Source organism: Labrus bergylta, chromosome 16 (genome assembly GCF_963930695.1).
Source record: "Labrus bergylta chromosome 16, fLabBer1.1, whole genome shotgun sequence".
Lineage (NCBI taxonomy): Eukaryota > Metazoa > Chordata > Actinopteri > Labriformes > Labridae > Labrus > Labrus bergylta.
The window spans coordinates 9,260,457-9,275,280 of NC_089210.1; the positions used below are offsets into that span (position 1 = coordinate 9,260,457).

A 14,824-nucleotide genomic window follows, 5' to 3' on the forward strand; every position below is an offset into this window, starting at 1 on the left:
TTATTTTTATTTTTTGAGGAGGCGGGTCTCAGGAGGCAAGACATGAAGTGAGGCAGAGTCTGAGTGTTTGCCTTCATGTCACTGCTTTGTGTTATTTGATGTTTCCTCAGTAAAGAGAGTGTAAAAGAACCGTCTGTCGATCATAAAAGAGCATGAAGCAGCTAAAGAAATATAAACATCATCACAACTTTCCTGGCTTTTAGCTGCAACCTTAATACATTAGATCATTCTGACTTCATGCAGAACATTAAGGGGTGCTGGCAGGAAAAGATCAGGCAGTTCACAGATGCAGCTCACCATTAAAACTTATCCCCAAATTCCAACTAGAAACTACGGTAAGTTTTTCTCTAAATCTAGACTAAAGACCTTTAATGTTTTGTTGTCTGTTTGAGATGCTTAAAAGGTTTTTGTGGCCTCTGAAACTCACATCTGAGTCCATAAAAACACTTAAGTTTTTAACTCTTAGTTTTGTCTTTTGAGAAACATCTTTGATTAATTCCTTAATTTTGCAAAAACAATGAAAATTTCCTTCTCGTCATTGTAGATATGGTCATCATGGAACATTTTAACCAAAGCTTTTATTTTTCAGTGTTGTACGCTAAACATGTCAGGATTCTTCACATCTACTTTTGTCTTTCAGATTGTCTTTGTGCTTCAGATACATTATTTGATGTTTACATTGACTGTGGATGATTAATGAGGTTGATGACAGTTAAGTCATTCAAATGAAATCTGAGGAAAAGCTCAAGTATAATTCACACACTTCTTTAATCAAACACATACAAGGGTAAAGAAGAAATGATAATAAAGTGTTATTTGGGAGGACAGTTGTAAAAAAACTGTAATTGTTTTAAGTGTAACCGTAACAAGTGTTTGTTTATGTGATGTGGTGTCCTAACTTGTGAACTGGTTAAACTTTGGCCTCCCCCCTTCCTCCCCTCCTCCTGCCAGCAGGTGTCTGTGTGAGGTGAATGGCTGTGGGGAAAATAGGACCTCTGTTCTCCACTGTCCCGGGAAATGAGCTGGAAAATGAGGGGCGGGGGAGACACACCTCCTTCTCAGGACCTGCTGCACTCTTCTCTGTCTGCCCGTCGCTGTCTCTGTCCCCCCTCGATACATGTTGTTTGAATACAGCTGGGACGTATGAATTTAGTAGGGCGCTTAAACAGGCCGACGATCTGTCACTGTGTTTCTCTTAAACCCCCACCCTTTACATCTCCCTCTCCATCCACCCCAACCTGACCCCCAGAGCCAAAGTCACTCCGTCCTTCATTCAAACTCAATCTGCTTTCAGCCCCTCTCAAAGCCTGCTTCAGAGGCGAGGTCCTTGTCGACAGCTTTAAACCTCATATTCTCTCACTAATGCTACAATCGACTGCATAGTGGAGGATTACGTCCTCTTCATCTTGTCATTAGGTCAGATGACTCAAAGAAGCAGATTTAAGCCTCTGGTTTGTTTTTGAGTACCAGGAGGAATAGGAGTTATCAGATCATTTACTGAAGTTAAAGGATTAAGACACACTGTGAAAAAAAGTGCTGCATTCAAAGCTTCACTTAAAGCTCCTGTGAGGAGTTTCAACTGGTTATGAAACGTCCTGAAACTGATAGTGATGTCTTTACATGAGTCCTAAAGGCAAATAAGACGGTCAGCGATAAGATTGATATTTCTATCTAGTTATTTGTAATGTTTGTAACCACTGCTGCGGGGGAAGGTGTCAGACAAAGTGAATAACAGCACTCTGCAGAAACAGACATTAACCCTGTTCAGACTGTTGTTTCAAGCCACAATGTTTACACCCATGTGAAATTTTGCCTTCACTCTGATGTGCAGAGGCGTAATGGGGGGGGGGGGGGGGGGGGTGAAGTGATCTCAGATGGATTCTTTAGCCTGACAGTTTTTGTTTTGTGTGTTGTGCAAAATAAGGAATTTCAGCTATGCAGCAGAAAGTGAGCCCATATGGTAGAAGAGCTGCTGTTCTGTTTATGTACTGTGACCACATTCACCAATGAAAACTGTGATGTACAAGACTTTTAGCTCTCATTTATGGTCTCTTTATTTGACTTTAAGGTTGGATTTTCTCCATGTAAAACATTTTGTTAATGTACAACCTCTCTGCTGGCTTTAGCTGATCATTTTGGACTTATTAAAAAAACAAACAAACACTAAGGACATGGCATTCAATGACTGATACACTTGATTGTTTTTTGTACATTTTCAGTCATACTGAATTGATTGAAAGTGTGTTTGTCTGTTTGGTAAATATTACTAAATAAAAGAAAGATTTACTGTATACAATTCATCTGTTCCTTTTTTTTGTAACAGCCCATCATAATTCAGTTCCATCTTTGACAATGATGCATGTTATAAAAACCTGAGATGTCATATATGGTGGTATAAAACTTTTCTGCATCATAAATACCTTTTTGGTTTACTTTTTCAGTAAATATAGCTCAGAATTATTTAGTATTTTTAGTTATTTGCATTTTCTCATACTGAACTTTCACTGAGGAAGTCCTTTATTCATGCACTTCAACGTTTTCATTTCTACTTGAATGAAAACTTTGGATTCCTTCTTCCACCAATGTGAAATATAAAAGAACCAGTAACAATAAAGGATGCTTGTTTGAGATGACTAATTTTAATGATTTATTGAGGATCTATTAGAAACAGTTTCTATGTTCTGCTCAAATATCATTCAATGATTGAAGTTAAGTTTCTTAATTTTGTCTTAAAAACTTTTAAATCTGACCACGGCTGTACTCTGAGCCCTAGCTGCATGTTGAATAGAGGATGAATAATTGATGCTCAGCTTCAGTCATGGTGTCCGTGTGCTCGTCCATTTAACTCCTATTAGAAACATGAGCTGCCATTGAAGCCTTAATGTGTGAAGAGCCACCTGTAATGACTGTCAAATACAATCTGTGTTCCCTCTCACAGCTGAGTGCGACCCCATTGTGACCGGCAGAGGAGTCCCCGGAGAGCGTGTGAAAAGTGTGTCTACCCTTAGTGTGTGTGTGTGTGTGTGTGTGTGTGTGTGTGTGTGTGTGTGTGTGAGAGGGGGCCAGCAGCAGGCAGAAGGCCAGGAGCTGTTGTCTGACACTGATTTGTAAAGGGAGACAATACGGCTCATTGACCTGCCCAGCTCCACTGTCTGTTGCACATACCTCGCCCAGCCCACCGGCCCTCCACGCTGACTTCACTGCTCTTTAAACACGAGCAGCAGATTGCCACAGGCTCTCGAGGAGGGACGGGTGGTGGTGGTGGTGGTGGTGGTGGGGGGGGGGGAGTTGGTTTGACAATGACAAAAACTTTCATGAAAACAATACAGAAAAAAAAAAACATGTTTAAAAATCCTCACAAGAATATGAAGCTCAGTATCTGTGACATCTTTAAACCCATTCTCCAAATTTAGTGTTCAGTATTTTAGTGTCCGCTTAAAACTTTCTGAAACAAGGCGGGGCTTAACCTTTCAGGATTTCAATTCCTTGAAAGCATAACTAAATCTTTCGCCTAACCCTCATCACAAGTTTAAAACTATAAAATAAGGCAATGATCCATTACTTTTTTTTCTCCACAGTTCTCAATTGAGTTGTTGATCGCTTGAAATTGATACGATTTTGAAATTGTTTGGCTTTTGAAAAAAATTGACCAATAATAATTTCCTGGAGCCCGTCTTACACCTTCGAATGATTTGTTTTGAACATTTTCCCGACGTTAAAAGCTCAAACAACAATACAAGTAAGCACGTCTTGGTGATGATTACACAGTCACAAATATTGTTAACCAAGTGAAGTTACTGAATACATGATGGTTTAAAATGAATGAGCATCACATGTGTGCGTGGGGATATTTACAACATCCATCCAGAGTGTGACATCTCTTCTCTGCTGCTCACGTTGTAAACAAACACGCATCCTTTTGTAATCCATTCCCATTGTCAGAGTCTGGATGTGACCTTTTCTCTCCTCTCACCCCTCACACCCTTTTTCTTCCCCCTCCCTTCTCTCTTTCACTGTCGAACACAAGCTGTTGCATCGTCCCTGCGGGCCACTCCCTCACTTGTCTGCCCCCCATCGCTCTGATTCCCTCTCCCTCTCCCCACCTGTTGGAGCAATTGTTGCATTCTTATTGTTGTCTTCTTATTATTTTATGTCACTCACGAGGGTCCCCGCCTCTCTTTCTACAGGCTCCCCCCCCCCCCCTCCTTCCCTCTGTGATGACACTCCTCCTTTTTTCTCCACCCTGTTGGTATAAAACTCTGAGGCCGACGTGGAGGAGTGACATTCAGCCGAGAACCGCAGGAGGTCAAAAACTATTTCCAAAAACAAATCTCCCAGCTTCCCTCGGGTGACAGAGGGACACAAACTTCAATCTTTCTTTTTCATTTGGAAGTAAGCAAGTTCAGATTTTACCCAGAAAGCTTTGCAAATGGACCAAGGTGGAAATATGTCTCTGTGGTGTGAGGAGGATGATCAGAACCAGACTGAGGCACAGAACCAGCTCCAAATCAGGGGTTCGGCTCAGCTGCGGGCCGCCTGGGACCCCATCGTGTCGGGGCACCGTGTGATCCAGAGGCTGCTGCATGTAGAGGAGAGGTACATGCCCTCCATGCTTTACATCAGCATCATCCAGAGGGACCCAGAGCGCCGGGAGGAGCTCGCTAAATGGGCCCTGGAGGTATGAAACACACTTTTGTACTTCACTTTGTCTTTGGCTGAGTTCAGTAACCTCTGTAACTGATATCTCTAATCTCCACCCCCCCCTCTCTTCAGGTGTGCTGTGAGTGCAGCTGTGACGAGGCCGTCTTCCCCCTGTCTGTCTCTCTGCTGGACAGGTTCCTGTCTAACTCTCTCTCCATACCCGTCTCACCCTACTGCCTCGCTGCCGGCTGCATCCTCATCTCCTCCAAACTCACAGAGTGTGACAATGTGACCGCCGACACGCTCTGTGCTGCAGCTGAATACAGCTTCCAGGCTTCAAACCTGCTGGTGAGTCAGACACTCAACACGCTGGGCTGTTTTAGTCCTAAAAGTCAGGGCTGTAATGGAGTTTTTCTTTGACTGTCTGTGATCCTTCCCAGTTACTGCTACCTCATTTCACACAGACATTTAACCTCACTTTTAAGGACATTCATTGTAAGCTCGCAAACTCAGTTGAAACCTCAATTTTAGAAAGAAGAATAAACTTCCCCACCTTTTCGTAGTGTTATTATACATCATGCTAATGGAAAAACAGACAAAGATACATCTTAAAAATGAAAAAAATATATTTTATTTTTTGGATTATTGTGCAGCCGTATCACATTACATTACAAAATATAACTCCTAATCCCACCTGTTTTTCCTCCTGTAGGAAATGGAGCGTGTCATCCTCGCCACCCTCCGCTGGGACACGGCAGCAGTGACACCTCAGGACTTCCTCCCACATTTCCTCATCTCACTGAAGGAAATGAGTGGGGTAGGAGATGGCGGTGAGTCTGAGGGGGAGCTGCTCTCCACACTGCGGCGGCACAGCGACACCCTGGCTGCTATGTGTGCCTGTGACTCTCGCTTTATGGGAGCCCCTCCATCACTTGTTGCTGCAGCCTCACTGAACAGTGCCCTGCGAGGTCTGGGCAACAAAAGCCACTTTCAGCTGGCTGCTATGGGTGAAGCACTTGCAGAGCTCTGTCAGACTGACCTGGTGAGTAGAGATGAACATCTTAAAACCTCTTTATTTGGTTTAAGTTGGTTAAATTTAGAGTTAGGGTTTTTGTAGGGTTTAGAATCACATAGATGCTTTTTTATTATATCCAAACAGACTTTGCTAGTCATGAAAAAAGCAGGAAGAATATTGCATTTGTTTCAAAAAGCTTTAATGTCTCTGTCTTGCATCCCAGGCAGTGCTGCAGTGCTACAGTGAGATGATCGAGTATGCTCTCAGACAGCGGCTGAGGAGTGGGCTTCAGCAGGGCCCGATGGAGAAAGATGAAGAGGTGGAGACCGAAAGGCCTGGGACGCCCACTGACATGAGAGAAATTGATTTCTAAACACTCAACCAACTATTGCATTGAGAGTGGGAATCAATCAAAAAAACTCTCAAGTTCATCAGTCAAACTGATATAAAATCTATTATGACCTCAAAATGCTCTGACATGTTTTTATATTATTGAAATGAGTGATGTTAATTTATCATTTTTATTTATTCATGATGAACTTTTGCATCGATGTGTTTTCCACGTGCCATATTTTATCTATTTCGATTAATTTTATTATAGGCCTAGATGTTTTTGATGCATAATATTTATACTTTTAATTTATGATCCCGCACAATTGTTGACCATTAACATGTTAATTTATTTCATTTTGCCATGTCTTTGTGTTTCTTTATTGATATGATACACAACAAATATATTTTTCAAAGCAATTAAACGTTTTAAACGTTTGTATGTACTTTGCCTCCGTGTATTATTATTATGTATTAGTATGTATTATTATTATTATTATGTATTATTATTATTATTATTATGTATTAATATTATTATTATTATGTATTATTATTATTATTATTATTATGTATTAATATTATTATTATTATTATTATTATTATTATTATTATTATTATTATTTATTTTTAGATGATACCTTAAGTTTGGCTTGTAATTTCAAGTGGAAGAATGCTTTCCTTTACTAACGCTGTTAAATAATGAGCTTTTAGGCAGTTGACATGAGCACATTATCTATGATTTCAACTTCTACATATTAAGCCACATTTGTCATCTTTTATACATCACTTTTATTTAAACAACTCACCGATTTCAAAAAAATAAAAAAAATAAAAATAGTCTAAATGTGAGCTCGCAAGTGAAAAATATGTTTTTTCCGATAGTCCATGAAGGTAGCATGTTGGACTGGTGGCTATATCTGGTGACGTCATTTTTAACCGACAGCGAAAACAGATCGTGCTCGGAGCATAGGATCTGGTGTATTCAACATACCTGTGGTAAGAGACGAGCCTTTCTAAGTCATTTGTGTGTCGGGGACAAACGCTGATATCGTTTTAATATATCGGAACATGTTCACGGGAGGAAAAAAGAGAGATAATGTGAAGCTAGGAGAGGGACAGCTTAGTAAGAGACACGGTAACATTGGAACCTGTTCAGAGCTCACGGAGGGGCAGGAGAAGATTTCACGATCCTGTGAGGATGACCGTAAATGTTCTGGGTTTTTTTTTTCTCCTTCATAAGAGATATTTGAAGATTTTTTTTTAATTACATAAAATGATTCATTCATGACGTCGTTTTAATTCCACAGTCACGCCATCCAAAAAAAAAGGATCCGGATCCGCATCCGTGTTTGTCCCTTTAAAGCTAGTTAGCTCAATAGCGACGGACGAACAATATCATTAAATCTTTATATTTTATATCTAAATATAGATATCTAATCACACGACTACTCCCGCTGCCTTAACATTAAAATATTTTTGTTAATTATACCCGAAAAAGAAATGATCAGAATTCTTACTAGGGGTATTTAATAATATATTTTTAAAAATAATAATTAAGATTATTTACGTGATTTCTTTGTGTGTTTTTTTTTTTTTAGATATTGTATCTTAAATATTAGAAGAATATTAGAAAGTTAAAAGATAGAAGATTAGAAAAAATTAAAAGATAGTCATAGCAATCTTAAATTTTGCAGATGGACAACTGTGACTGATAAAATATGAATGTGCATTATTTCTGGATGAGTTATAATGTAGCTCACAAACACACACATCACACCAGGAGGACTGACAAAACTACAAATCTGTCATAATGGCTAGTTTTTTTTTATTCTGTCATACACATCAGCCTTTTAAAAAAAAAGCTTTTCATAACAGAGTTAATGAAGTGCTCATAATTGTGTGTTTTGCAGGAGGATGAACTTAACACCTGGCTGGCTGCTCCTTCTATCCATCTTCTGTGTTGGGGTCCGGTCGGTGCCTATAGATCGCAATGTAGGCCAAGAGGCAGCTAAAGAGGAGGCGCAAGAGGAGAATGGGGTAATGCCATTTAATGTGTTTTTTTAAAATGAAAGATTCCCTTCAGATGCAGCTTGGTTTGTATAACCTCCCGTGTCTGACTTCTTCCTGTAGGACACTGGCCTGTACTATGACAGGTATCTCAGAGAGGTGATCGAGGTTTTGGAGACAGACCCTCACTTCAGAGAGAAACTGCAAACAGCAAACACAGAGGACATCAAGGTTAGTGTCAAAATGTTAGAATAGAAGAGAATAGAACTTTATTTGTCCACAAAGTGGAAAATTGTCTTCGGCTTCACAAGAATAAGACAGATGACAAACAACACAACATTCTAGCACAGCAGGAGACCAGGAGAGCGCCTGTAGTCCTCGACAACATCACAGTCAGCATGGTTCTTGAATTTAAAATAATAATTTAGTATAATAATAAGCCAGAGTTTTAATACATTTCATAAAGTTATAGGTTTAAAAACAGTAATTTCATAAAACAATGTGCAGTTAGAGTTGGGGGGTGGGTCATTTTCTCCTTTATGAATTTAATCATTTTATTGCATTTGGTACAAATGATTTTTTATAAACATTTTTTGTGGCTCTTGGCAGTCTGAATGGCCGACCTGATGGAAGCACTTCGAAGTGGGAGTGCAGTGGATGAGAAGGGTCACTTGTTATGTCCTGGGTTTTCTTTTTAGCGTTCAGTACATGCCTGTCATGATTTTACTCGCGGTATTGACCACTCTTGTCAGTTTGTTTTTACATTTAACATCTAAATGCCCGTACCATGCGACCATGTTAAAAGACAAAATACTTTCTATCAGATTCTTGTACCACCATTTCAAGAACCTTTTTACTCACCCCAAACTCATTGAGCTTCCTAAGTAGGTTTTAGCTGTTTTAAAGACATAGTCTGTGTTATCTATGAATTTGAGGTGACTATTGATGTAAGTTCCTAAATATTTAAAGCAGTTTACCTTTTCAACAATTTCTCCCATGATTGTGAGGCAGGAGTCAGAAATATTGTTTTTACTAGATATAACCATTTCTTTAGTTTTACTAATGTTTATCTGTAAAGCACTCTGTTACTCTGCATTCTCAGTGGGGGGGGGAGCTTCCTGGTTTATCTTTTTCCTGATGTCTTGTGTTCTCCGTCAGAATGGTCGTCTCAGTAAAGAGTTGGATCTGGTCAGTCACCATGTCCGGACTCGCCTGGACGAGCTGAAGCGGCAGGAGGTTTCTCGCCTCAGGATGCTGCTCAAGGCCAAACTGGACAGCACCAACATTCAGAGTGAGTCAGCGTGGCAACATTTTCAACCTCTAAAGACACATTTAAATGAAATGTCTTTGTTGGATTATTTGATGTTTCTCTAGAGGCATGAGGAAAAACATGAAGATGCCTTAAAATCTATTGTTTAAGTATTTTTTTTAAAGAAGCTCAACTATTTATTATCTTGTGTTTAGTATATGAAAACTCACATTTTGAAAAATGCTTATGATACCTTGATGATAAGTTGTAATGTTATTACTAAATGTCAGATTCTCAATGTTGTGTGTGTACAAACTTAATTAAACAAATCATTTCCCCAAGTAGCATGTGTAAAAAATAAAACATATGGAATGTGCCAAATTCTCGTGTGTAAAATAATAAGTGACACCTCTATAATATTACCACAAAACCGGATGAGCAGGGTTAATGTTAAGGCGTGTGCTTAAAGTCCAGCATGTGTTTGACGTTTGATGTGTGTGATTTGAAGCTCTGCAGATGGACCATGCCTCTCTGCTGAAGCAGTTTGAACATCTGGATCACCACAACCAAAACTTTGAAGCCAAAGACCTGGAGCTGCTCATTTCAACAGTAAGTCTCTCATGAGATACGTATATCTGGATCCCAAAGAGTGGGGAAAAAAAGTATTTCCCTTCAGCTGGAATATGGTTTATAGTTATTATTATGTCCAGGTTTGAACATCGGATTTGATCAGACTCGAGCAGGTTACAAATACCAACTGTTCCAGAAAAAACAACTTTGATGATAAATATTTCATTTTTTTTTTGGCTAGGCCACCAAAGACTTGGAGAACTACGACGCCGAGAGGCACGAGGAGTTCAAACGCTACGAGATGCTGAAAGAGCACGAGAGACGGGAGTACCTGAAGGGCCTGGACCAGGAGAAGAGGGAGAAGGAGGAGAAGAGACTGCAGGAACTCAAGGAGAAACACAGCCAGCATCCCAAAGTCAACGCTCCGGTACGCATATAGGTTTTTTTTTGTTTTTTTTTGCGGTGGGGAACGAAGAGAATTCCACTGAAGGTCTTCTCCTCATTCATGTTTTATTTCTGCCACACACTCAGGGTAGTGTTAATCAGCTGCGGGAGGTTTGGGAGGAAACCGATGGACTGGATCCTCAGGAGTTCAACCCGAAAACATTTTTTAAACTGCATGGTTGGTGACAGCTCTTTTTTATTTAGATATCATAAGGATTACACATTTAATATACAGTATATATGCATATGAATAAAACTCTGATATCTCCTCTGCTTTTTTAGATACAAATGAAGATGGTGTTTTAGATGAGCAGGAGTTGGAGGCTCTCTTCACTAAAGAGGTAAATGTTGTTTAAACTCAAGCTCTCCCCCTGTTTTGGTTTTAAAATGCCGTGACTGACATTGACGGCTCCCCTGACAGCATCTAACATCTGTTCTCTCCCCTCGTCCAGCTGGAGAAGGTCTACGACCCCAAGAATGAGGAAGACGACATGATGGAGATGGAGGAAGAAAGACTGAGGATGAGGGAGCATGTCATGAAGAATGTAAGTCACTTTGAACCCCCTGCTCCTGTCTTCATTGTTAGAAATGAGGCCGTTTCAGGCTTTACGTTTTTCTTGGCTTTCTGCTAATTCTGCCCGTGTTTCTGTGTTTAAAAAGGTGGATACAAATCAGGACCGCCTCGTCAGCTTGGAAGAGTTCCTCAAATCCACAGAGAAGAGGGAGTTCAATAATCCCAAAGAGTGGGAGGTAAAGAGCGTAGAGGTGGACTTGAGGTTAGAGGGAGTGGTGGCTTATCAAGGAGCGATCAGTGGTTCAAGGGTAGGACAGCCAGGGAGTGTGTGTGTGCAAAGTTTAATGGGAACTAGTTTCCTTTTTCTTATCACCTCACACACTTAAAGCAGCATCCTCAAGTAGCTGCTATCAATAGTCATCAATCAGTGTTTTCATCGAAAGCACCTGAAAGTTTTGATCCCGGAAACTAATATTCAAGAAACTCAATCTGTTCTTTGACATGCACTCCTGAAAATATCAACTAAAAAAAAAAAATACTCATCAGCTGCAGATTTAACATCTTCCAAAGCTAACCCTCAAGTGCTCTTGTGTCAGCTCAGGAGATATTCTTGATTTTATTTTACTCTTCTACTAGCTGTAGTTCGTAGATACTTCACAAATGAAGGCAAAACCAAATATATGGGTGAAGACTTTGGAGAGAAAGGCCTCCACGCCATACAGACCATTGAAGAGGATCAACCTAATAATCATCTGGGTGTAATATTGGACAGGCTTAACTGGTTTGGTGTGTACAAAACTTGTGATTCACCTCCACAAAACACCTCATTATCAACCTGCCTGCTTATTGTTTCATAAAGTAATCAAATGGGAAAGAAGGTTGCAACATAAGGTTTAAATATCAAGCAAGCTAGGTTGTTGCTGGTCCTTGCGTCAAAAGTCAGGGGGGAAAAAATCAAATCAATCAATCAAATATCCATCCAGTTTACGAGGCGTTTTGATAATCCTGTAGATTTCTGTTATTACATGATGATTACCTGCTGCCTCTCTAGACACTGGAAACCAAGCCGGCGTACACGGAGGAGGAGCTCCAGCGGTTTGAGGTGGAGCTCAGAGACAAAGAGGAGGAGCTTAAGAGGAGGGCGGAGACTCTGCATCAGGAGCAGGAACTGCTGAAGGAGAGAGGGAAAGCCCTGGAGGCCCAGAAGAAGGAGTACCAGCAGGTGAGTGTCCCTCTACATCGGACCCTGACACAAGTTCAAACGTTAATGGAATTGTATTAAATGTCCCTGATGATGCAGCGACCTGAACAGAAAGTGTTTTCCGATGTGATGTCTCGTATTTCAGGCAGTGTTAGAGATGTCACAGAGACAGAAGGATCAGCAGGCAGCAGAAGTGCAGCCCCCTGCTGGTCCTAACGGAGAACTTCAATTTAAACCAGATACAAATAAAGAGGAGGATAAAGGTAAACGTCTAAGAGAAATGATATGTGCAGTAATGTCATCGTTAGTATTTTTTTGAATATATTTTGATAATGAAACTTTTTCTTCTAGAACCCGCTGGGCAGAAAGTCCCAGCTGCACCTGAAGCAGAAGTCCAGAATAACCTGCCAGCAGAACCTCCACAGAATCTGCCTATACACACTTAATGCAGCACGCTCCAACAGCCTCAACACACACACACACACGCTCTCTCTCAAAGGCTCACACACTGATTGCACTGACACATTTGTCCAGATGGCTGCTAATGAGTGGAATATGTGAACTGTATGTATAAACTCAGACAGACGTGACTCATGAATCATGACATATTATGCTGTGTTTTCGTCAGATTAAAGACAAGAGATGTGGATATCATTACACTTATTCCCAGAAAATCTACAGTTTCAGGGAAATCTTCATTTCTGCCGGGTATTTCAGTGTACAATCATTAACATCTCAATAAAGTCATAATTGGAAACCACTAAGCCAGAAGCCCTGGGCTCATAGTAATTGTCTTTTTTTTTTTTTTTTTCAACCGGAAACTTCTGCTAAAAAAAAAAAGTTAAGAAACTTTAATTTATTGTTTTCCTCTAAAACTTCAGCAATAGGTATTGTGTGAGATCGTATACCTTAGAAAGCAGTCACATAAAACTCACCCTTTCATCTTTCTTCAATCCCTGAACTCTTGGTCCAGTTTATTTCTTTGATTAGAGAAAGACATTTTGATGTCAGATGCAGCAAGCGTGTTTCCAAATGTGAAAGACAGAGCATTTAGTTACTCCTATCTTGCAGCTTCCCTATAAAAATGAAAAACAGAACTGTAGAAAAATCCTACTAAAGTGCATTTTGTAACGGTTAGCGGTCTCATTTAAGATGTGTCGTATGACTTGTTGAAGTATAATGTATAGCTTGATGATAATTATTTAATAATTATTATTCAGTAGCTGTAGGGACCAGCAGTAGCTCAGTCTGTAGGGACCTGGGTTGGGAATCATAGAGTTGCTGGTTCAAATCCCAGCACAGACCAAGTCCAGAAATTGGCCTGGTAGCTGGAGAGGTGCCAGTCCACCTCCTGAGCACCACCAAGGTGCCCCTGAGCAAGGCACCCAACCCCCCACCAGCTCAGGAGCACCCACTGTAGGCAGCCCCCTCACTCTGAGACCCCTCCATTTGTGCATGTGTGTGTACTTCAGCCTATGTTTGTGTAGCATGTTAACTAGACAGAGTGTAAAAAACACAGGATCAGTAAAGTATACATCATTATTATTAATTTAAGGTTGAAGCATTACAAGTTCACAAAGTGTCACCAGGGGTAACCGGTTTTCTTCACACACTGTTCTGATTTGTTTTAAGTTTTCTTTCCAGTGTTATGTTGTTATGAGGTTGAAACAACAGGAAACACAGTTCGGTAAAAACAGATTGACAAAGAACACGTCAGAAGTGAAGTGTCACAGTGATGTACAACCAGCGTACGGTCCTGCTCCTCCTCTTCCTCCCTGTGTTTCTGCAGAATCTGTCCCTGTTGTCCACTGTCACGGCCCCCCAGGGGAACTGCTACTGATCCTTGTTGTCCTGCTGACATGATGCTCCCCTAGCTGACACTCAGGGCATTCCTATCAGCATTCCTCTGACCCGCTGACCTGTCGTGACCCCGCACGGACCCTCCTCTCCTGGTGACCCTGCAGCTGTGTGGTGTCACTCACTGCTCCCAGATCAGTCAAAGAGAGACGTCTTTAGGAAGCTTCCTGGTATCTGTAATTCATCCTTTCTTTGACACAGTCTAATTCAAACAACATTAACCAAAAGGCTCGGATTGGAAAAGAGGTAGGTGAATGTCGCTTGTTCTCAGAGAATAATTTTCGACATTAAAGAAAAGATTTTCGTACATTTTAATGTTGTGTTTTTTTGGATTATGTCCCTCAATGATACCTGCATCAATTTAGGATTCCCTTTGTGCTGGCATAGTTTGAAAAGCTGTGCATAACACAGTAGCTCATAAAAAGTGAGGGATATGATATAGAAGTCGAAGTAAATATATATTTACCCTCTACTTTCAGAAAAGAAAAAGTAAAGTTTAAGCGTGTGGTGATGAACGGACCCTCGCACCTTTACGCACCTTGGGCATAAACTAAAAGATGTGGGGTTTGTTGCGTGAGCTGAGTTTCTCTGCAGCTTCAATTGTAATCCAGTAGATGGTGCTGTCACCATACCCAAATTTATATGTATAGCTGTTCAGGCCAACACTGTCAGCATTTGAAAAATTTTAGGCACAAAGAACACTAAGTATTACTGGCTTTTATGTCTTGATAGTAGATGAAAAGTCCCCATAATTTCCATTTGAAAAAATATAGTTACATTTTGAAAAAATTGCACCAAATTCTTCATTATTTCTGTCAAAAAAAAAATAGCAACGTATCCCAGAATGAATGACCAAAATAGTCCATATTTTCAAATGAAAATTCTTTGAAAATTCAGACAAAATATTCAGATTCGAATTTCTGACAAAAACATCTGAAGAATATTCAAAATTGCGGATGAAATCGTCGGTTGAATTCAAAGATTTGTTGCTCGTCA

General features: G+C 40.3%; 2 protein-coding genes across 2 annotated transcripts; both read left to right on the forward strand.

Annotated features, from left to right (window-relative positions):
• The first annotated feature begins 4,296 nt into the window (after positions 1–4,296).
• Positions 4,297–6,398, forward strand: ccndx (cyclin Dx). Its single transcript, XM_020655613.2, has 4 exons — positions 4,297–4,678; positions 4,774–4,989; positions 5,354–5,683; positions 5,880–6,398. Exons 1-4 carry the CDS (start codon positions 4,430–4,432, stop codon positions 6,027–6,029), a joined length of 945 nt encoding a protein of 314 aa, XP_020511269.2. The 5' UTR covers positions 4,297–4,429; the 3' UTR covers positions 6,030–6,398.
• A 474-nt stretch (positions 6,399–6,872) lies between these two features.
• On the forward strand, positions 6,873–12,731 carry nucb1 (nucleobindin 1). Its single transcript, XM_020655605.2, has 13 exons — positions 6,873–6,982; positions 7,897–8,023; positions 8,117–8,224; positions 9,152–9,284; positions 9,751–9,851; positions 10,054–10,239; positions 10,344–10,434; positions 10,539–10,597; positions 10,709–10,801; positions 10,917–11,006; positions 11,822–11,992; positions 12,117–12,234; positions 12,323–12,731. The coding sequence occupies exons 2-13, from the start codon at positions 7,901–7,903 to the stop codon at positions 12,415–12,417; spliced, it is 1,368 nt and encodes a 455-aa protein (XP_020511261.1). The 5' UTR covers positions 6,873–6,982; positions 7,897–7,900; the 3' UTR covers positions 12,418–12,731.
• Positions 12,732–14,824: the final 2,093 nt, after the last annotated feature.